Source organism: Daucus carota, chromosome 2 (genome assembly GCF_001625215.2).
Source record: "Daucus carota subsp. sativus chromosome 2, DH1 v3.0, whole genome shotgun sequence".
Lineage (NCBI taxonomy): Eukaryota > Viridiplantae > Streptophyta > Magnoliopsida > Apiales > Apiaceae > Daucus > Daucus carota.
In genome coordinates this window covers 50,614,447-50,637,234 of record NC_030382.2, presented here as the reverse complement: position 1 = coordinate 50,637,234, position 22,788 = coordinate 50,614,447, and the positions used below count along the sequence as shown (strand labels likewise).

Here is a 22,788-nt window from a genome sequence, read left to right as displayed (position 1 = left end):
TTCTTCAAACCTTTATTTTCAATTACATAATATATAGGATATAAATAAAAGAAAGTATTTTAACGCTACACAAGTCGTAGAGGATGATTTTTTTAACATGCTTAAAAAGGTCAAAATCATGTTTGTTTTAATTAAAAGTTCTTTTGTGGAAAAAATTAACACAATCTTATGAACAGGTAGTAGACTGCAAAACATTTCCAAACATTAAGAGAGACATAACATGCCGGCGCACGGAATTTTCAACATGTATATTACTGTTTTTATAAAATATAATTTAATAATTTATTTTTACCTTTTTAATAAAAATTCGAGTATTAAAGTTTTATTAGAAAAATTTTAAAAATAAATTATAAAATTATATTTTATATGAGCTCACGTCCCCGTCATCGCAATTCAGGGGACGGAAGGAGTAGTATGTATCAAATTGATTAAAATTTGACAAAATTATATGTGCACACAATTCTTTTTAAAATATAATTTCCGGTTTCTCGAAATGATAAAACAATTGTCTTCATCAAAAAATGATCAATTTGAGTGTTGAAAGTCAAAATTAATGGATGACAAAAAGGAACGGGAGAATATATATAATTAGGTTCGGGTCCGAATCATACTCTCAGCAATTTTTTTGGTGATTATGTTAATCTTACATTTTCGATGCAAATATACCGGAATTCCATTATTTTTCAGCGAAAAAATCATTTATTCTATAAATTTTCACCATTCTTTCCCATGAAAATATGTTAATTATAATCGATTTTATGAACTATTTCATGTACTTCAACAACCTCATCTAGGAAGTTATACTTTGTAAAAATCACTACCACAGTATTGTAATCCAAGAAAAGTCAATAATGATATCAACTTGTAATAATATATAATTTGATGTCGAGATGTAATAATATATAATTTGATATCAAGTTGATGGTTAATCGTAAGCTCTGCCTATCGTGTTCTTGTTGTACATTCGCAGTCCCATGTTCATAGCCGAAGACATTGCGGGCGTTTGGGTAAAATTAAAATAAGTGTTTTTTACTTAAAGTAAAAAAATGAGAAGAAATTAGAAGTAATTTAAAACTTATAAGTGGTTAAAGTATTTGGCAAATAAGCAAAATTTCTAAAACAAAAGCTAGCATTTCTAACTTTTTATAAGTGCTTCTTGACTTTTTACACAAACGATACGAATAAATGATTCTAATTTATAATCGAGAAGTCGGACTTTTAAATTCTCCCCAAACACCCGTATTATAATGGATAGATGAGAATCTAGTGGCTTCGACACCAAAGCTAGCCATTTCATAATTTGGAGGTATTATAGTACTGTGCTGTTCTTGTTTCATTTTAAATGTTGCATTGCATGTTACAAGCACGATATAAACAGGCAGGCGTGCCTCTGTTCTCAACTACTTCCGCAGATTGTATTCTGTCCGATTCATCTCTTCCCAAATTACTGCTATCTTGTTTGCTCATACAGAGTAAAAACTACTTTTCTGACAGTAATAAAAAATTATTTAATAAACCAAAAGCAGTTTCTTTAACAACTTTTGATTTAAAATGAGTTTTTAGGAAAACCCTCATCAAAATCGTTACTCCCTCCATCCCATTTTAAGTGTCCACTTTGCAAATTTCACACATCTTAAGAAACAATTAATGTAATGTTTTTATCATTATCTTCACACACCTATTCATCTTGTTTTTATAAATATTAATTACGTGTAACACCACTCCTACTATGTATTTGACCTTTCTTCATATTGGAACTAGTTGGTTGTATTTAATACTGTATTGGAACTAGTAAAAACTTGCATGGGTTAAAGAGTATGACACATATTTTGGGAATTTTTTTTTTGGCAAAGTGGACACTTAAAATGGGATGGAGGGAGTATTATTTTATGCTATATCACGAAACAAGCAATTATTAAAATTATCACCAAACATGTAACATATAATTTGTGTAATTATGTTTTCTTTATTGAAACATTTTTTAACAGCACATCAACCCTCCTGCAGGCCACATCAACAGATGACTCATATTTCCTTAATTTATTTTATACATTCATTTCGACTTGGTGCTTATTATTTTACTCATATTTAATTAAATACATGGGAAAACAGTTTGTTTCAAAATTTTCATGTCCAGAAAGTAATTAATAAATTTTAATTCTAACACAAAATATATGATGTAGAAGAGAATATTAGCTTGAGATGTGATATATTATGCATACACCTGGTTATTTTAATAGGTTGAGTCATTTTTACACGTTTACCAGCAATTAGCATGATAATTGATACCCCTCCAAGACTTCAAACTTGGAAGCATAAAAATTACTGTACTACCTAATACTTCGTATATTAATCATCCGTCAGTTTAGTCCATCACTTTGGATGTCCACTGCTTTTTTAAAAAATTAGGTTAGCTGAAAGAAAACTCCAAACTCTCAAGCAACATATTTTTCAATTATGGAGCCCATGAAAACACAAATTAACAATTTCTTAATTGCCTGAGATCCACATATTAATGTAGTGTGAGACAAGAGAACAATTTTTAGACTGTGTGATTTAAAATAGAGTGATCTGGAAATAATAAATGAGCAGCTTGAAGATTTTAATGAAAGTAATATGATGAGCCGGTAAAAGCAAAAAAAAGACATGAATCTAGAACCTAATAACGGAAGTTTTATCAATATTTAAAAAGTTGATAAATTCTGACAATTTTTTTTAAAATAAATTTTTATAATTCTTGATGTCGAATACAAATATTATTAATTTTTTAAAAGGATATTAGACTTTTAATAACTTATAAATCAATTATCCAAATATAATTTACTCACTTATCACACAAATTACTGTAAATCATATGAGTCATCCCTTTAAGTCGTCTCTATATTTGCATCTGCGGAGACTATTGAGTATTGGCCTAACAAATCTCTTAAAACTTCCTATATATGCCGTTGTACCAACTAGAAATAAAATTCGCAATATTCGAGTCAGTCACATTTTCACTTTCCTATTTACTTTTTGTTCCTTTCTTCACTTTTTCACGGATGAGTCTAAACGTTTATCATGCATTTTTCGTGCAAAGCAACAAAGATGAATAAGGTGCATTTTTCACAGTCCTTATTTTGATTTTAGTCATTTATTGTCTTTCCTGTGTGCAGACAGAAATACTATTATTGACCATGCCCAACAAAGTTGAAGCCGAATCTCTGTTGATTCTATTTCAATGTCTGTGATTATAACGCTTCACATCAATTTACTAAAAGAAAACATAAGGAAATGACATTATTACAACAAATGTTAGCATACCCTGCTATAACAAAATTTATAGAAGCTTCTATGGGTTTTACGGTTTTACCAAGAAAAGGTAACCGACCTTTTTTAGTATAAATTTTGATAAATGATGGTCGCATCAGAATTAAATATTAAAGTTATTTAAAATGGTCAATTTTTTATTTTTGGAGTTTGTTGATGCGCTTCTGAATTGATTCGGACATGAAAAGAAAAAAAGAAAATATTTAAATTGGATTTAAGGTTTTCCCGGGCACTAACTAAAAAATTTAAAAAGATTTTATCCATGTGTATTATTATCACTTGTGCAGTTGTGCTACGATAACAGTTGAACCTCGACATAATATGTAAGTGTACTTTCCTCTGGACAAAATAATATTTTTTCATAAATCCCAATATTATTATTTTTATTATTTTAAATAGGTTTCAAGAATTCTCTTTGCGTTTAGAAAGCAGTATTTTCAGAACCTAATATCGTCATTTGTGAATCAAAAACTTTGACCCATAATAAAAAATGAAATAACCCATGAATCCGTACATTTTAAAATTCTAATTTCTAAATTTCCGATACAACGTCTGAATTGACGTCACTTGATTTTTTATTCTAATTTCAAAATCCCCTGAAATATTCCTTGATATTTCACGCCTCTTTGCCAATGATTTGGAGGCTGCGTTTTGCTTCTTATCTCCTCTGGAAGTTGATAAGTTTTATAGCTATACCAAACACTATTGCGAAAAGAATGGCAAAAGCAGCCACAGCAACTGCAGCACACCATATCTTACTGTGTTCGAACCCAAAATAATCTTTGAGAAATACCTTGATGGGTACTTTCACATCTTCAAGAATCTTGTCATCATAGTCTCCAAATTGCGACGCAAGCAGCCCGTACAGTGTGTATGACACTGGACATGCCCAGTAATACCATCTCCACCACACTGGAATGCTCTGTTCAACATAATTATCCAACATTAGTATGTGTACCCCGAGTGTTTTACTTGTTTAAAGAGTAAATTTCATGGGTGGCTATATCTTAGCCCGATTTGCAAAAATGTGACTCAATATTAAAATTAGTAAAAATGTGATTAAAATTCGATTTCGTCTTACTAAGTATTGACTATCATTAAATAGACCATAATGTGGAAGAGAGCATAATGAGTATTTTTAAAAAAAAATTCTCCTTCAGTGAAAAACACTCAAACTTCCGCTAATTAGGTGTTGCCACAACTTACCGGTCTTGGAATCAAAAATCCGCAAAAAAGGTTCCACATTCCGTAAAATGCAGAAGCACAGATGGCAGCCACCGCGGAATTAGGTGTCATGGCCACAGTCATCATGCCATAAAAGCTGAAGTACATGAATGTGACGACCGAGAAGTAAAAGAACCATGCGAATTTCACCAGGGTCCATTTAAATTGGATCATAGAATATACAACACCACTGAAGATTACAGCTTGAGCAAATATGTATGGTATTTCTACCAAAACCTGCAAACACAAAAGTCATCGAACCTCAAGACATTTTTTAAGAAACTAATAGTGTGCAGGTACACTCTGATTAACACGAAACAACTATTTACCTGTGCAATGGCATATGGTAAAGCAGAATACATCCCAGCCGCTCTTTCCCTGTAAAACACGGTGCGTTCTACAGCTACCACCGGCTGCACTGATGAACCATTTTGGACCCCTAGGAAGAGGCATGCAGCATACATAGCACCCATTGCGTTAAACAAATCTTGTACAGTGCCTCTGCAGAATATATACGGGAAGCAGATTAATAGTAACTCTGATAAAATTTTAAGCCTAAGAATGGTAGCAGAAGTAATATCAGAACATACATCTCTGAACCAAGGTCCCAGAACATTGTCCCGATCATCAATGCTATAACTGTTGTGAAGGCCAGTTTGACTGCAGTGTAAGCTGTGTTTCGCCAGTACGAGCATCTTTGTTTCCACAGGCAAGCTCGGACTTGGGTCATGAAAGATTGTGAGTATTTAGTAGCAAACTGAAGTTCCTGTGTACCATCACGAGGTGTGCCCAACTCTTTTATAAGATCTTTGGTTCTCCTGTAATATGTCAATGTGGATATAGAGCAGCACTTAGGAAACTAACTAATTTGAAAATTTCATAGCTATAAACTGTAGTTCATGAAGTTGAGTGTTGGTATAATGCTATCTAAACCACCTGCACAGATCTGACTTCTGGTACACTTCGGTGAAATCAATCCCCAAAGCTACTTCTTGAGCAGCTGTAGAGACTTCCAACATCCAGGTAGCGGGATTATAGCCTTCGGGGATTTTACTTACTCCTTCAATACTCTTTTGAAAAACAATTCAGGATCAGAACTCAAGTTTATGACTTGGAGCAACTTATAGCTGATGGCTTAAATTAATTCACTTCATCTTACCTCAAAGTACTTGATCAGCTCGCAAGACTCCTTACCAACTGCCCCTGCATATAACTCTAGTCCACCTCGCTTCATTAAGAAAAGCTGCCACACATGTTCAATAGTTTTAGTGAATATTACAGCTGTGTTAGCTGTGATAGGATGATCATTCATTTTAATTATTATATTTCACCTCATCAAAAGCTTCAAATATATCAATGCTTGGCTGATGAATTGTGCAAACAACTGTCCTTCCTGTGTCAACAGTATTCCTAACTGTTCTCATCACAATTGCAGCAGCTCTAGCATCCAGCCCTGAAGTTGGTTCATCCATGAATATTATCGAGGGGTTAGCCACCAGCTCAACTGCAATTGTCAACCTCTTCCGCTGCTCGGTTGAGAGACCACTTACACCTGGCAAACCAACTAGCGCATCCACCAATGTGTCCAATTCAACAAGATTAATGACCTCATTTACAAACATCTGCAAAAGTATATATAAAAAAATAAAATAACAGTAAGTATTTCACTCCACCCATGTTGTAGTTCCAGTGCTTCGTAAATGAACATTTCGTGCTGTATCACAGAAGTCATTTGTAAGAATAGACTAAGGCATCATAAGACCATAATGTCTTCCTAATTACAACTATATATATCTTTACTTAAATAATGTCTAGATGTACTAACCTTTCTTTTCTCGTCATCAACTTCTGGAGGCAGCCGCAACCAGGCTGAGTAAACCAAGGCCTCGTGAACAGTAACATGAGGTGAGTGGATGTCAGTCTGCTCACAGTACCCGGATATCCGAGCAAAGGTTTCTTGCTTCTTTGGATACCCTGATATTTTAATTTCACCCTCAATATATCCACCAGTTTTCCGACCAGCCAGCACATCCATCAAAGTAGTTTTACCAGCACCACTAACACCCATTAGAGCGGTTAGAACACCTGGCCTAAAAGCTCCACTGACACCCTTCAGAAGCAACAGTTTCTCCTCACTGGCACCTTGGTCTTTCATTTCCTTCATGAAGCCACATCTCTAGAGTTTAAGATTCTTGTATCTGGACTAATTATAACAACTTTATTTCAATTAAAACAATAGTTATTCAGGTTACCCTAGAACTAACCTGTGGCATGTCAACGGAATACCTAATATTATCAAACGTGATGGAATGTGGCTCAAATGGGAGAACCATTCCTTTACTTTCCTGACCAGTCTCATCTTTGGATTCTTCCTTTTTTTCAGAGACATCATCATCTGCGACTACTGCTGGAGCTGATTTCAGAGCTGCAGTATTTGATTCATTATTGTTATCAACTTTCTTAAATACTTATACTTAAATGTAAAAGTAAAGAAAGAGTATGTTTACGGTTGAGAAACTGAAGTGCCATTGTGAAGAAGCCGTTAAAGATAAATATTAATCCAACCAATACTGCCACCCCTATCCAGTACCAGTACCAATATGGAAAGAACCCTCGACTCTTCAGAACAGAAGCTCCTAAGTACCCAGGTCCACTTGGATTTGGCTTTAACAGGAAAAATGCTCAGATGTCAGCTTATAGTCTTTAAAGAAAATGCAGAGGCACGGGAGGACAATGAAACCCAGAGAAACTAATGTACTAATACTACAAAATCTAGCTTACTTTGTTCCAGGAATGCCCCAGAAATTCATTCACTCCAATAGCATTCATCGCATACATCAGCGGTGAGATATAGTAACCCCATATCCACCAATCAGCTATCTTGTCTGTGACATCATAATATGTACGGCTCTTGTTAAAAAATCATAAGAAAAAAGTGGTAAGCCTCAGTCAGTGTCTAAAACCAAGGATACAATGAATTTCTATACCTCGTGACAGGACGAAGCCACCTAATGCGATAAGTATAAACAAGGCGAATCCCCCAAATACGTTTGCAATGATCATGTCTCTACAGATTGCTGCGATGAGACGGAAAAACCCAAAACCCATTTGGTTGGTGAGGACAAGGGCTAGGTAATATCTTAAGAATCTGTGACAAGGAGGATTTATCTGTCATCATTATATATAGCTAGAAGAAGCTTACTAAGATAGCGTATCATCACTATGTGAAATGTGTGCGAATACCTTCCAGCATTTTTATCCAATCCAATAGGATAATAAGTGAGGCCTGCCCATATTGCAGCTTCAATTATTGAAAAGGGGATCCTGGTGAACCACATTGGAAGAGCATATGCCCATGGAGGGTAAAAAAGATAGTCCCTCTGCTTGTAAAATACAGGAAGCTTTCCTATTACCAGGGGAAACTCTGCCATTCCATTGAACATGAAAGTAGCCACACCAAAAAATATAGCACCAAAGTAGAGCGATCCATCTTGGCTAGTATCTTTGTCCATCTCAGTTCTAAAGAAAACCGTCATGGCTACAATTGCCATAACGGCAATCTGAAAATAATAAAGCAACCATCATTACTGATTACATGTATGGTCTATAGAGGAGGGTTTGAGAAAACTTACTTGGCCCAACTTGAAAATATAAACAAATGAGTTCCTCTTAATAAGCAACATTTCTCTTTGAGTCAAAGCTTTAACGAGTTCATTCCTTTCAGTCCCATACTTTTTAACAGTCAGAGCAGCTGGGTGCCCTTTGCTTCTGTCAAAGGGTGTAGCAATTTCAGCTCCTAGTTTTTCTCCTACATGGAATGACTTGAAAGCCTCAGCAAATTCTTTGGCTGTAACAAATGCGTATGGCTTATCACTATGCATATAGTACTGCTTCTGATCTTTTTTTGATGTCACCTGCACCCAAAGTAAAATTTCACCTAATTCAACATAAACTAATAACTAGATCAAGCAGACAAATGAGCTAAATGTAAGACACTTAATTACTTCTTGTAAAAAGTCAGCAACGCCTTTCCTCTGGGGGCATTTGAAACCCATATGTTCAAAAAACTCAAGCACACTTTCTCTGGGACCCTGATACACTACGTAACCATCAGATAAGAGAATAATGTCATCAAATAAATTATAAGTTTCTGGAGCCGGCTGCAGGAGGGAGATGAGAGCAGTTCCCTGGAGAATATGAACACTGTGTCGTAGTGAATTCACAATTTGGTAAGTCGTCGAACTGTCCAAACCAGTAGATATCTCATCCATAAATAGTACCCTTGACGGTCCAACCAACATCTCACCTGCATTTAAGCAGATAATTTACAACATGACATCACGGCTTGCTATGCTAAAACATTAATTATTTGCTTTGTGTGTTGTTTAACCTGTTGTAACGCGCTTCTTTTGTCCTCCAGAGACACCCCTAAGCATCTCATTACCTACCATTGTATCGGCACATATATCAAGTCCCAATACCTGCAATACACTGAGGTGTTATTCTATCTAATGCTGTGTATTTACCTAGAAAGAATATTAAAGGTTCTCTGGTGATCTTATATTACCTTTAGGACATAATCAGTAACCACATCAGCCTGTTGACCTGGTGTTGCTGCAGCCTGAATTATGAGTACAGAAACAATACTTTACAACTGAAGCAAAAAATTGAATATTTTCTTACTTGATAGCTTCTTTGCTATGAATAATCTATTCACTATTCCAAGCACATCGCCTATACAGTAGTCCCTTATAGTTAATAGTTTAATTTGATACAAGATGAACATCTTTTAGTCCATCCTCTATTGCGAACATTATTCTGAAGAAAACAAGATCACCCAACTTTTACTAATATACATGTTCATGTTGGAATTTATGTTTATGTCAATTACCTTTATAAGTATATCAACATCGGGATCAGGTTTGATATTTGCCTCTTTCTCTCTTCTTAAAGTCTCCGCTAACGTTTCTATAAAGAAAAAAGAACAAGCATTATACTTTGAGGCACTTAAAACAAAACTACACTGGAAATTTAGAGATGAATTTGTTGAAAAATGCAATATATCTAAAGACTAACCATAGCGTGAGCCAACCCCCTGACATTTTGCAGAGAAAGTCAAGGTCTCTCTAACTGTCATTTCGCCCATATGAAGATCATGCTGACTGATATAAGCCGCTGTCCTCTGAGGCACAAACTCTTTCATGGTATGTCCATTGTAAGTCACATTCCCAGAAAACTGGTTTGCAATATTACATTATAAGCTCTCACATACTAATTTAATAAACTGAATCGTAAAACTCTTATGCTAAATGCTAAATACTGAGAATCCATTGACAAACTTAAAAGGGCAGGTTATTTACATCGAGGGCCTTATCAAGCTTCCCAGCCAAAGCAAGCATCAATGTCGTTTTCCCAGAACTTGGAGGACCTAAAAGCAATGTCATTCTGCAAAAAACACACGAAAATAAATAAATCCGGAAGTCCCTAATACGAGGGATCTTTCTTACAGTAATTAGTAAATTTACCTGCAAGGTTTGATGACTCCGCTGATATCATTGAGAATAGTTATACGTTTCTTTTTATTTGGAAGTACATGGAGCACATTGAACAAATCCTTACAAACATCAAGAAGATGCGAATATATCAGCACAAAATTTCCAAGGAATTACAACCAAAGGCCAAAGCCCTCAATGCCTACAAAATGAATATGAAATGACTTACCTCCAACAGACTTATATAGAAATTCACCACAGAAGGCAGAGCTCTGCTTCCGACATGTGCTTCTGCTTCAATATGCACATGTTCATATCTAACTTCTATTGTTGGTAAAGTAACTCCAACACTGAAACCATACAATAATATTAAATAAATAAAAATAAGAGGTAATTGCATATCGCAACCCCTTACTATTGTTCAAAAACGATTCTGTACCACAACATTAAATAATTCAAATCGCACCCTATTAGTTTAACCCGCGAAAACAGTTTGCACCCATTCCGTTAAATATGCATAACCTTGTGCCGTTAATGTTAAAAATCGTAAAATGGTTTGCTTTACTGTTGAGCTGACCCTTGGTATGCAATTACCTCTAAAAATAAGCAACCTAAATCATTGTTCCAAAATTGGGTACAAAATCTTTCACAAACAGAACGGGAATATAAATACCATTACCTATCAATTCGGTCCCGGAGCTTCCTCAAGAGCTTCTCATTATCTTCCTCAGCAGTCTTGAGAAGCCTATCAAACAAAATCTTTCTCTCCTGATTCCCAACATCACCGACATCGAGTTCAGTAGCCCCCTTCGATCCTGAAAGCAAGCCTTTCCTTATACGATCATAAGTAGGCAATTTTTCCAGAGCAGCCCACTTAAGAGACTCCTCATCATCTTCTTCTCTTACAGACTGCGCGAAAACTTGTGCATTCCCATCCCTCCAGAATGAGTTACTATTAGCCCGAGGCACCGCATCGAGATTAGTATTTCCACTGTTTTGTCTCAAGCTATTGGTTGCCCTAAACAAATCAGCCCCAATATCCATGCTTGAGCATGCAACAAATTAACAATCAAGAACTTAGAATCAAGACATAAGTAGAATGTGACAACATGGGAGTTGAGTGAATCATGTGATATAGTTTGGGATCGGACAGTGAAAGAAGTTGTTAAATAAAGCATGGTTGAGTGAGATTGTGTGTGTGTGCACAGGTGTTTAATTAGGCGAAAAAATAGGAAGCGAGAAAGGCGAGAATCGTCCGTTGGTATGTTGTTCCCGTAGTGCATGGCTGCAATGGCCGCGTTACACGAACTCAGACCCGTTTCATACGCTTCAGTCAGGCTTTTTACAGATCATATCTTGTTTGTCTGTAGGTATCGATTTTGTGAGATTGTCGCGGCTACGGTCATTATATGTAGTAGAATTACAATTTTTTTTTTTTGACGAACAAGGAAGAAATTTTATTAATAGGACTCTTTATCCAAAATATTAGCTACACCAATAGGAACAGAACTCCTATCGAATATTCGATCTGGGAATGAATATGCTGCACGAGCTAACTCATGTGCAACCATATTAGCAGATCGTCTAATAAATGACACCGACACTGTGTTTTGTTCGCGTAACATGCTTCTGCAGGCTAAGATGATTTCACCAAATGGGGACTTCATATGCACCTTACTGCGAACTGCTTGAATCACCACCAAACTGTCTGATTCAACTATAACCTTTTGCCACCTCTGGTTCTTAATCCAGCTGAGCGCTTCTTTAACTGCCATAGCTTCAATCATTTCTACAGATCGCAGGCCTTCCAGAAGCATTGTCCTAGCAAGAATAACATCGCCTCTATCATCTCTGGCCACCATACCAATCCCTGACGCATTAAACTCTTGAAATGTGGCTGCATCTACCGAGATCTTGATCATTGACTCCTGTGGCTTCACCCAACAATAACTGCCATCCCCTTCATATAACTGAGGAAAGCTAGTGCAAGCAGCACTCTTTTGGGCGTGTCTCCATTGATCAAGATATTGCTTGGCTTGAGCAATCACCACATAAACCCTGGTATACCGTTTGTTCCACACCACTTCGTTCCTCGCTCTCCAGAGAGCCCAACAAACAGCTGCAACTTCCGCTTGTTTTGCTTTGTCCGTCTTCCCTATCACCTGATCCCACCAATGAAATAAGCTTTGCCCTCTATACTGCATTTCAGGAAGAATCAACCTCCAACACTGCATGGCTATCGGGCAGCGAAGGAAGGCATGATCGACTGTTTCATCTTCCATCTTGCATACTGGACATATGGACTCCACCCTAACTCCTTTCTGCTGCAACATTGTCACCGTAGGCAAACAAAACGCAAGAGATCTCCAAACCAGATTTAAGATCTTTGCAGGCGCTTTAATCCGCCAAACCTTTCTCCACACACTATCAACGTACTCCTCTCTCCAATTACCTTTCTGACGCTGCAACATTTTATACGCACTCCGCACTGAATACTCACCATGTACTTCATACAACCAGTACACCAAATCTTCTGCATGCATACCACCTGTTGGAACCTTTTTTATGCATCTTTGATCTCTTTCATTGAATAAATCAGATAAAATCTCTTCATCCCAGCCTAGTTGATCCATTGTCATTATAGCATTAACTTTACAGTTCACCAAAGATGGCGAGACTGAAGTGATGTATGGGTTTTCCTCACACAACCAAGGCTGTTCCAACACATTTATATCTTTTCCTGACCCCACTTTCCATCTAGCCCCCTCCGCCACGACTCCCTTAGCTGCCATCAAACTTTTCCATATGAAACTGGGGTTGTGACCCAGTTTTGCTTCCAGGAAATTATTATTCGGAAAGTATCTCGCTTTATACACACGGCTAACTAAACTGTGAGGTCTCGTGACATAACCGTTGCATCTTATTATAGTATTATTTTTTGAGCAAACCCGTTGCATCTTTTATTTGATATACGTTTAAAATTCTTATTATAAAATTCATAATTATTTTTAGAATATGATTATTATTAATATAAAATTTATAACTATTTTTAAATTATGATTCTTATTATAAATTTCAAAACTATTTTTTCTACCAACAATTTTTTGTTCTAGTTGAAATATAATTACGAAATCATTGGAAATTTTTTATTTTCACTAAAATGAAAATTTAAATTTAATTATGTACAAATCAGCCTATTTATAAAATAAAATAATTAATAATATATCATATCATATATATTAATATTAAATAATATATATAAAATATATATACATTATACAAATTACTAAAATAAACATATATTTCAAAAATAAACACGGATTATCAGATAGAATAAATAATATAATCGTGGAGCTTGCACACAACTAAATTCCCATTTATTTAAGTGAAAATTATACTGTCAAAAGAATATTTTAATTTTTTTTTGTCATAAAAGAATATTTTAATTTTATTCATTCCTTTTATCCCCTTATCCAATTCGTTCAATTCTTTTCAAGACCCTTGAAAAAAAACCAAGGCATTATACAAATTTTACGGAGACCCTTAACCCATGAGATGAGATGAGGTTTTAGAACTTCTGCAGAAGACCTAAATACCAGATTCTATCCATTCCTGTGTATATCGCGCATTTGAAGTTTGAACATTCGAGAATCCGTAATGAATGTTTGCTTGCTTGCTAGCGCTTTTTGCCAACCTCTGTGTCTGTGATACTGTTAAGCTGTACAATCCATTAATAATCTAAACAGATCTTAATAGGGATTTACAGAAACGAACATAGAGATGGATTGAAATGAGAGAGATAACAGAAATGAGGGGGAGAGAGAGAGAGAGAGAGGGAGAGAGGGAGAGATTTCTTGATAAAAATCTGCATCAATACATTCTGGAACTATTTATACAATTGTAAACTGAAATGCACAATAAAATCTGATCGAAATGAAAGTAATGGTCTTTTTGTAACTGATTTTGGCGCCAAGTAACTACTTCTCAAACCACAAAAAGTGTATCGACTTTATTTGACTGAAATGTATTGACTTGACCCCTATCACTCTGGGAACTAGGAAGCCTAATAGCATTACAACACTTTCTTCTGATCATCTCCATCCAAATCAGCAAATCTTGCGAGGAGTAGATGTACCATAGCCTTTCTACCGTCTCTGGAAGTTGAATGCTCTTATGGAGAAGGCAAATGTGAATGCAAAGAGAAACGTGAATCCAACTACCGCGAGTGCAACTGCCCATACTTTATCATGATGAAACCCAAAATAATCTTCGATGAAGTTCTGGACAGTTTGGTCTGTGTCTGAGAGGGTCTTGTCGTCAATGTCACCAAATTGTGATGCAATCAGACCATATAAGGTGTAAGCAACTGGACATAGCCAAACATACCATCTCCACCATACTGGCGTACTCTGTTGTTATATTAATAAAACAAACATTAATATCTCTCTACTTTAGCTTTTTTAAAAAAATATCAGCCATCTTAAAGAGGTAAAATATTGCGCTGAGGTACTAGAAGAACTTACAGGTCGAGGAATGATGAATCCTGAAAACAGATTCCACAACCCATAAAATGCCGCAGCAATGATGGCAGCAATATTGGCATTCGGAGTTACAGCCACAGCCATCATACCATAGAGTGTAAAGTAGAGAAAGGTGAAGAACATGAAGAACATATACCAAAAGAATTTCACCGCTGTCCATTCAAATCCGATCATGGAATAAACAATAAGACCATATACTCCAGTTTGAAAAGCGACATATGGGATTTCTACTAAAACCTGCACAGGGAAATATAAATTAATTCCCATAACTGTTTGATACAGTTAGGGCAGGAAACTGTAACAACAAGATTCAACTAGAGTGGATTATTCACCTGCGCAAATGCATATGGCAAAGCAGAATACATTCCTGCAGCTCTTTCTCTATAAAATACAGTACGTTCTACAGCCACAACTGGCTGCACTGAAGCAGAATTTTGGACCCCAAGGAAGAGGACAGCACAATACATCGAGCCCATTGCATTAAACAGATCTTGCCGAGTATGCCTGCACAGATATAGTCCTATTAACTGATGACTATACTAAAAGTTTTGGTCCTTTAAAAGTTGGTTACTCTGTACTTGTAACTTACGTTTTGGAACCAAGGCCCCAGAACATAGACCCAAACATAATTGCTATAGCTGCCGTAAAGAGAAATCTCACTGCAGTGTAGGATGTATTTCGCCAATATGAGCATCGTTGTTTCCATAGACAAGCCACGCATTGGACCATGAAAGATTGGGAGTACTGGCTCGGGAAGCTAATATCTGAAGAACCAGGACGAGGTGTACTTAAATCTCTAATAAGGGCTTTGTTTCTTCTGCAATATATATACACAAGTGGAGCTATTATTATGCAGCGAAAGAAAAAAAGGAAATGAAAGTCCAGCAAATGTAACAGTGAATTTTCACAATAGGACAATATCAGTTTGCTTGTAATATGCACAATGTCTTGGAAAGGAACCTACTTGTACAAATCTGAGTTTTGGTAAAGTGCAGTGAAATCAACCCCCAGAATTAATTCTTGAGAAGATGAAGTAACTTCTAGCATCCAGGTAGCTGGATTATATCCATCTTGGATTTTATTTATCCCTGGGACCGCCTTAAAAGAAAATAGAATTATAAAGTCAGTATAGCTATTCAAACAGTGCTTCCCCGTCTCAAGTACATTAGCCATATCAAAAAATCGATATGCAATTAATTCTGATAATATATGCTTTCTTTATAAATAGGGACAGATTTGATGAACATGCTAGATAACATGCTTAGTATGACGGTGCAAGACAGAGAGAATATCAAATTTACAGCTCATAATCAATGCATCTCACCTCAAAGTATTTGATCAATTCGCAAGATTGGTCACCCACAGGCCCCACATATAACTCCAGTCCTCCTCGTTTCATCAGGAAAAGCTGCAACCCATGTAACAGTAGCTTTTAGTCTATCTAAAGTTTGCACAGAGTAAAAAAAGAAGAAGCTAATTTTAATTCATCATATAAAGAGACTGACTACATATATCATGCGGCACCTTCACTTTCTTCCACGTGGACCCTTTCTCATCTCTCCCAACTTCGTTTCCATTTTTCATAAAAGAATTTGATAATATGACTACATGCACATGTATACAATGTTTAAGCATCTATGTACTAACTTACACAATTGATCGGGTATTTATACGTTTGCATAAACATATGCAGTGTATTTGCTATATAATTGCCCTCCTGACACTCATGCCGACCTTCGGGGTCAGGTCCCATTCCTCATATATTTTGATATATTGGTGCATATTTATAAGCAAATTTTGTGTCTAGATTTCATAGATCTGTAGTCTGTTTATAAAAGGAGCGAATACCTCGTCGAAAGCTTCAAATATGTCAATGCTTGGTTGATGGATAGTGCAAACAACTGTCCTTCCTGTGTCTACAGTATTCCTAACTGTTCTCATCACTATTGCAGCAGCTCTTGCATCCAGCCCTGAAGTTGGTTCATCCATGAATATTATCGAAGGATTTGATACCAATTCAACTGCAATAGTTAGCCTTTTGCGCTGCTCTGTTGAAAGACCATCTACACCTGGCAACCCCACCAGCGCTCCCTTCAATACGTCTAGTTCCACAAGTTCCAGGACCTCGTTGACAAACATCTGAAAAGGACCGAAACATATTAGCACAAGTTCTTTGCTTCATGTCATGGTACAGTTCCTACTTTCTGGCTCCATAAAAGTTACAGCTCAGGAACATATGTGCACTAATAAGCAGATATGCTTAACAAGAGTAAACTGCGCTACACTACATATATTTCAGATGGACCTTTCTTTTGTCTGTATCAACTTCTGAAGGCAACCGCAGCCAGGCTGAGTAGAGCAAGGACTCATATACAGTAACATGAGGTGAGTGGATGTCATTCTGCTCACAGTACCCAGCTATTCGAGCAAATGTCTCCTGCTTCTTTGGATAACCTGAAACAGTAATGCTACCTTCAATATATCCACCAGTTTTACGACCAGCCAGAACATCCATCAAAGTTGTTTTGCCAGCACCACTGACACCCATTAGTGCAGTTAGAACACCTGGCCTGAAAGCTCCACTTAAACCCTTCAGAAGCAATAGTTTATCTTCTACAACACCTTGCCCTTTCATTTCCTGTAAAATTTATAGATTTGGACAGTTTAGGTACATGTACTTCAAAATTTACATACTTCGAAATTGCAACGTATGTTCCAATCCTTTTATGTACCTGTGGCATATCAACAGAATATTTGATATCTTCAAATGTGATGGAATGTGGTTCAAATGGAAGAACCATTCCTTTCTTCTTGTTATGATCATTCTCAGCACACTCAGCAGCTTGTCCAGCTGCATTAATTTCCTCTGGTACAATGGCTTGAGGCCTTCCCAGAGCTGCAGGGTACAATGAAATATAAGAAAAGAAGCAAAAATGGAGAAATAAAAAGAAGAAAAAAAAATAAGTAGAAGGCTCACGGTTAAGAAACATAAGTGCCACTGTGTACCAAAAGTTGAATATTAGAATGAATCCAACAAGGGCCGCAACGCCTATCCAGTACCAGTATGAATACGGGAAGAAACCTCGAGACTTTAAAACTGCAACCCCTAAGGTCTCACTCCCATTTGAAGTTAACTTTTCATTAACAATAATTTCTAATCAGTTTAGTTTCTACAATGAGTAGGTAGGGGCACAATTGGAAATGAAATTTCAAATACAATATGCTTACTTTGCTCCATTGGTGACCAAGAAATTCATTCACTGCCATGGCATTCATACCATACATCATCGGAGAGCTATAGTAACCCCATGTCCAATAGTCCTTCACATCCCCTATCACATTACACAATATAGACAGTAGGGTAAACACATGTCAGAAGATAAGCAAAAACAAAATAATCACTCAACATACATGTTACTGTACCTCGAGCTAGGACGAACCCGCCTAGTACAAATAGTACAAGCAATCCAAATCCACCAAATGTATTTGCAAGAATCATAGTCCTTCCTAGTGCCCCAATCATCCGGAACAGAGCAGAAGACATTTGATTGATAAGCGCGAGTATCAGGTATTGTTTAGCGAATCTGCAATGAGAATAGACTATTGTTGTTTAGTATTACAGGCACAAGAATATATCAATTAAACTTCTCTCAGCACAAGTTGGTAACTTATCTCATAACTGTTCTGATTCATTTTTTACCTTCCAACATTCGGATCAAATCCAATCACATAGTAAGTTAGGACTACCCACACACCAACTTCCACAAATGTAATGGGTATTTTGAGAATCCATGTTGGAAGAGCGTATGACCATGCAGGAAAAAAAAGAAGGTCTCTTTGCTTGTAAAAGACAGGAAGCTTTGCAATTGTCAAGGCAAGATCTGCCATTCCATTAAACATGAGCATACCAACACCAAAAAACAAAGCACCCATGTATAACCCTCCATCAGTAGTTGTATCTTGCTCGAACTCAGTTCTTAAGAACAGTGTCATTAGTATCAATGCCATTGTAGCAAGCTACAAAAGATCACAGGTAAGTGTTACTTCTAATGATAGAGGTACAGTTATGACCAAATAATTTGAAAGAAGATATGTGAAAGATCACGAGCATATAAGAAACTCACTTGAAACAGCTTGAATATGTAAACAAATGAGTTTCTCTTCATAAGCAAAATTTCTCTTGCAGTCACAACTTTCAGTAGTTCAGTCTTGTTAATGCCATACTTATCGGTGGTTAAAGCAGCTGGATGGCTTTTGCTTTTGTCAAATGAGGTTGCCAGATCATTTCCAACTTGTTGTCCAACATGGAATGAATGGAAAGCCTCGGCAAATTCCTTGGATGTGATAAATCTGTAAGGTTGATCTCTGTGTAGCCAGTACTGTTTCTGATCATTCTTTGATGTCACCTGCACCCATAGATAAATTAGACTTGAAAAAAGTAAAGCATATATTCTTTTACTAAGCTGCTAATTAAGCAATCTGTTAAGCATGATAAACATAGATCACTTACTTCCTGCAAGAAATCGGCAACACCTTTTCTTTTTGGGCATTTAAAACCCATAGATTCAAAAAAGTCAAGCACATGTTCACGGGAACCCTGATACACTATGTAGCCATCAGATAAGAGAATAACATCATCAAATAGATCAAAAGTTTCCGGAGCCGGTTGCAGGAGGGATATAAGAGCAGTTCCTTGCAGAATGTGCACAGTATGCTGCAGTGCTTTCACAATTTGAAAAGTTGTCGAACTGTCCAAACCAGTAGATATCTCATCCATAAAAAGTGCCCTCGCAGGTCCCACCAGCATCTCACCTACAATAAACAATACAATTTCCTAGCTTGTGTACTTCAGCCTAAACATCGACTTACTTGGGACTTGTAAGTTAATTGCAATGTTTGTCTAACCTGTTGTAACACGTTTTTTCTGTCCTCCAGATATACCCCGAACCATCTGGTCTCCTACCATAGTGTCTGCACAAACATCAAGTCCCAAAACCTGCAATTTTATGTGAGGCATAAGTTTATCCATTAATGCTTCCTTTCCTCATTGTGATTTTGACTACTTTATCAGAAACTTTAATACCTTCAAGACATAATCTGTGACCACACTAGCCTCTTGACCTGCTGTTGAAGCTGCCTGAAAGTGGAAACAAAGTCGTCACTCTAAAAATAAGGAAAGAGTCGCATAAACTACTTTTAGATTTGTTGCCTTCATACACAAAAATACAACTTCAATATTTTTCTTTCATCCCTTGGCATCATGGCTTATAGTCCTGTGAATTCTCCTTTCCTTTTAGTAACAAGAGGATGACGGTTCGAGCTTTAGAGAAGGTATGTGTGTTTGTGTGTGAGAGGGAGGGAGGGAGGGGGAGAGAGGGGGGGGGGGGGGGATAAATTCCCCAATTTACCATTAAAATAAAATATGTTCTACTGATTGCAAATTTGAGTATAGGTAGGGTTACCAGCTCCATGGTTGGTTTCATGATTTTAGGATTCATCAGCCAGGTTATTGCAAATAAATGAACTGAATGAATCCAAATCATAAGGTTATGATTATTATTTTTTAAAGCTTTTCAGTTCCCTTCCAACTTCAAAAACAACATCAAAAAGGAAAAAGATTATATGTAAACAGGTGTTTTAGCTAATATTGCCTAGATGTGCCGCAAAAGATCACAATATCATCTTTACAACAGTATTTTTACACTTTTCAGTAAAACAGCAAGTTTAGCTTCATTGATATTTTCTAGATATTCTAGGATATAACTCACAACTTTTTTACCTTCATAAAGATATCAACATCAGGATCGGGTTTAATATTTGCTTCTTTTTCTCTTCTTGCCAGCTCTGCCAACATTTCTGTGAAGTATAAAAAAGTATTATATATCAAAGAACCTTGAGTTTGAAGCAAATTAAAATGCAAGATTTTTACAAAGGAATAAGGAAATCAGATGCGTTTACTACTCACCATAACTTGATCCTACCCCCTGGCATCTTCCAGAGAAAGCCAAAGTTTCTCTCACGGTCATTTCTCCTATATGGAGATCGTATTGGCTGATATAGGCAGCTGATCTTTGAGGAACAAACTCGTGCATGCTGTGGCCATTGTAAGTCACGCTTCCAGAGGTCTACTATTGGATGTACATATTATACGAGTTTCCAAGTTCAACGGGAATTGCAAAATCCTTCAGCTAAGATTGACAAGTCTGATAAAAATGTGATAGTTGCGGAAATACCTTTAGGGTTGGATCTAGCTTCCCAGCCAAAGCAAGCATCAGTGTGGTCTTCCCTGAACTAGGAGGACCTAAAAGTAAGGTCATCCTACAACACACCACATAAAAAATTAGCAAAAGAGAATTAAAAAGGAAAGGAATTAAATTATTTGAATCCTCTCTGCATTAAATCCTACCTGGAAGGCTTGAGGACTCCGCTAACATCTTCTAGGATAGTTAACTTCTTCTTATTATTTGGAAGTATATGGAAAATGCTTAACAGACCCTGGCGAGATAAACGAAATACAAGCATTTGCGCATGAATACCCATGAAAAACCAAGTGACAAGAAAATGGAAAAGCATCTGTAAGGATTTGGAGGTAGCCCTACTTTGAAGTTAAAGTTTTGAGAAAATATAGAGGATTAAAGCAGCTTAGAGGTGTGACTACATTAATCCTCTGATATTGGTGTTTAGTTGTTAGCGTATTGAAATAGCTGTTTGGACTTCGCTAACTTTAAAATACCGCTTGGAGGAGCTTTTTCAGTTAGACCATTGTCATGTTTATAGTAAAAATACGTGACAGCTGACTCAAACAACTATTTATCAAACTATTTCATTACAAATAGCTAATTCAGCCACTAGTCAAAATAACTTACTCAATAGTCAAAACAACTAAAATCACTCCTCTATCGCTAATGGCTAATTGCCGAGCAGAACCTAGCGAGTCGGGCTCTAGAGGGAAGGTGTTTAAACAACTAATTCAGTCCGCTTACCGCTAATTGCTGAACAGAGTCCTGGTCAGTGAGGCTGTTGAGGTCAGGGGTTCAAATCATTCCCCCAAAACTACCAGCCCTTATAATTAGACGAATATATTGAAGAATAAGATAGTATTCAAAGAGAAATAAAATTAGCAAATGTCTACTCTTATATATATATATGCTGATACCTCCAATATATCAAGATTGAAGTTGATAAAAGAAGGCAAAGCTCTGCTCCCTACAAAAGCTTCTGCTTCAACATGCAGATTCTCAAATCTAACTTCAATTGTGGGCAACTGCACTCCAACCCTAAAACATCATACCAACCACAATTTCAAGAAATGACCCAAATTTCATTCACCATCAAATCATCAATAAAATGACAAAACTCAAGAGATCCAACAGAAACAATAATCACCTATCTATTCGATCCCGGAGCTTCAACAAGAACTTCTCATTATCTTCATCAGCCACCTTCACAAGCCTCTCCACTAAATTCTTTCTCTGCTGCACTCCAAGAGCATCAATATCAACTTCTTCAAAGCCACCACCTTGTGATCCAAGAAGCAAGCCTTTCCTCAGCCTATCAAAAGTAGGCAGCCTTTCAATAGAAGCCCATTTCAAAGCCTCCTCATCATCTTCTTCATCATCTCTCACAGATTTCGAAAAAACATCGATACCCTGATCCCTCCAAAACGAAGTACTACCACTTCTCAGGCTTTTATCTCCAGAACTTGATTTACCATGACTTGCATTGTATATATTTGCTGCCTCCATTACTACACTCATTGCTAAGAAGCCACAAATATTAGTACAAAAATGGCCTCAACCCACACAACTCTTACAGAAGAGCAAGAAAAACCACCTTATTAGGCCAACATTGATATGGGATTTTTTTAGTTTATCCTATAATCAACTACCGGTAGACAGTCACAGTTGTATGGGATTTTGTAATATTTTCACGAAACACATGCTTCGTATTTAAGTACATGTGCAATGAAATAAGATATTGCATGAAACTTGATGAAGAAAATCCGAGATCCTTTGGGCAGATCACTGTCTTCCTTACGAATGTAATAATATTTCCTCCGTCCAAAATTATATAAAATGAAATTAACCCATTTTTCATTATATATTAAAAATATTTATTTATTATAAAAATGATATTTTAAAATAGACTAAATGAGACTAGTAAGGTTTGCTATAATATATAAATTTGAGTCGAATATAATTAATTTAATTAGTCAAAATCAA

The 22,788-nt window shown here is 36.4% G+C and overlaps 2 protein-coding genes across 2 annotated transcripts; both read right to left on the bottom strand.

The window, feature by feature from the left end:
- Positions 1 to 3,743: 3,743 nt before the first annotated feature.
- On the bottom strand, positions 3,744 to 11,212 carry LOC108210224 (pleiotropic drug resistance protein 1). The gene is made up of 23 exons (XM_017381522.2): positions 10,705 to 11,212; positions 10,255 to 10,375; positions 10,059 to 10,147; positions 9,894 to 9,978; positions 9,610 to 9,769; positions 9,425 to 9,501; positions 9,101 to 9,154; positions 8,924 to 9,014; positions 8,538 to 8,839; positions 8,166 to 8,447; positions 7,777 to 8,093; positions 7,521 to 7,681; positions 7,315 to 7,418; positions 7,041 to 7,197; positions 6,798 to 6,958; positions 6,359 to 6,691; positions 5,865 to 6,155; positions 5,693 to 5,776; positions 5,470 to 5,603; positions 5,124 to 5,351; positions 4,863 to 5,034; positions 4,516 to 4,770; positions 3,744 to 4,231 (listed from the first exon to the last, which is right to left on the bottom strand). The coding sequence occupies exons 1-23, from the start codon at positions 11,067 to 11,069 to the stop codon at positions 3,968 to 3,970; spliced, it is 4,287 nt and encodes a 1,428-aa protein (XP_017237011.1). The 5' UTR covers positions 11,070 to 11,212; the 3' UTR covers positions 3,744 to 3,967.
- A 2,663-nt stretch (positions 11,213 to 13,875) lies between these two features.
- Positions 13,876 to 22,471, bottom strand: LOC108207920 (pleiotropic drug resistance protein 1). The gene is made up of 23 exons (XM_017378352.2): positions 21,953 to 22,471; positions 21,723 to 21,843; positions 20,973 to 21,061; positions 20,800 to 20,884; positions 20,532 to 20,691; positions 20,346 to 20,422; positions 19,650 to 19,703; positions 19,472 to 19,562; positions 19,077 to 19,378; positions 18,691 to 18,972; positions 18,267 to 18,583; positions 17,990 to 18,150; positions 17,795 to 17,898; positions 17,544 to 17,700; positions 17,299 to 17,462; positions 16,872 to 17,204; positions 16,415 to 16,705; positions 15,891 to 15,974; positions 15,531 to 15,664; positions 15,156 to 15,383; positions 14,899 to 15,070; positions 14,549 to 14,803; positions 13,876 to 14,434 (listed from the first exon to the last, which is right to left on the bottom strand). The coding sequence occupies exons 1-23, from the start codon at positions 22,321 to 22,323 to the stop codon at positions 14,171 to 14,173; spliced, it is 4,296 nt and encodes a 1,431-aa protein (XP_017233841.2). The 5' UTR covers positions 22,324 to 22,471; the 3' UTR covers positions 13,876 to 14,170.
- Positions 22,472 to 22,788: the final 317 nt, after the last annotated feature.

Bases quoted from the DNA above. Each gene is read 5' to 3' on its own strand.
- LOC108210224 (XM_017381522.2), bottom strand. From the start codon at position 11,069: ATGGATATTGGGGCTGATTTGTTTAGGGCAACCAATAGCTTGAGACAA. The intron at 8,840-8,923 runs GTTAAACAACAC...GCTTAAATGCAG, and splicing joins AAAGAAGCGCGTTACAACAG to GTGAGATGTTGGTTGGACCG. The intron at 7,198-7,314 runs GTAAGCTAGATT...TTCCTGTTAAAG, and splicing joins TGGGGCATTCCTGGAACAAA to CCAAATCCAAGTGGACCTGG.
- LOC108207920 (XM_017378352.2), bottom strand. From the start codon at position 22,323: ATGAGTGTAGTAATGGAGGCAGCAAATATATACAATGCAAGTCATGGT. The intron at 21,062-21,722 runs GTATCAGCATAT...TTATCTCGCCAG, and splicing joins TCAATCTTGATATATTGGAG to GGTCTGTTAAGCATTTTCCA. The intron at 17,701-17,794 runs GTAAGCATATTG...GTTAATGAAAAG, and splicing joins TTGGTCACCAATGGAGCAAA to TTAACTTCAAATGGGAGTGA.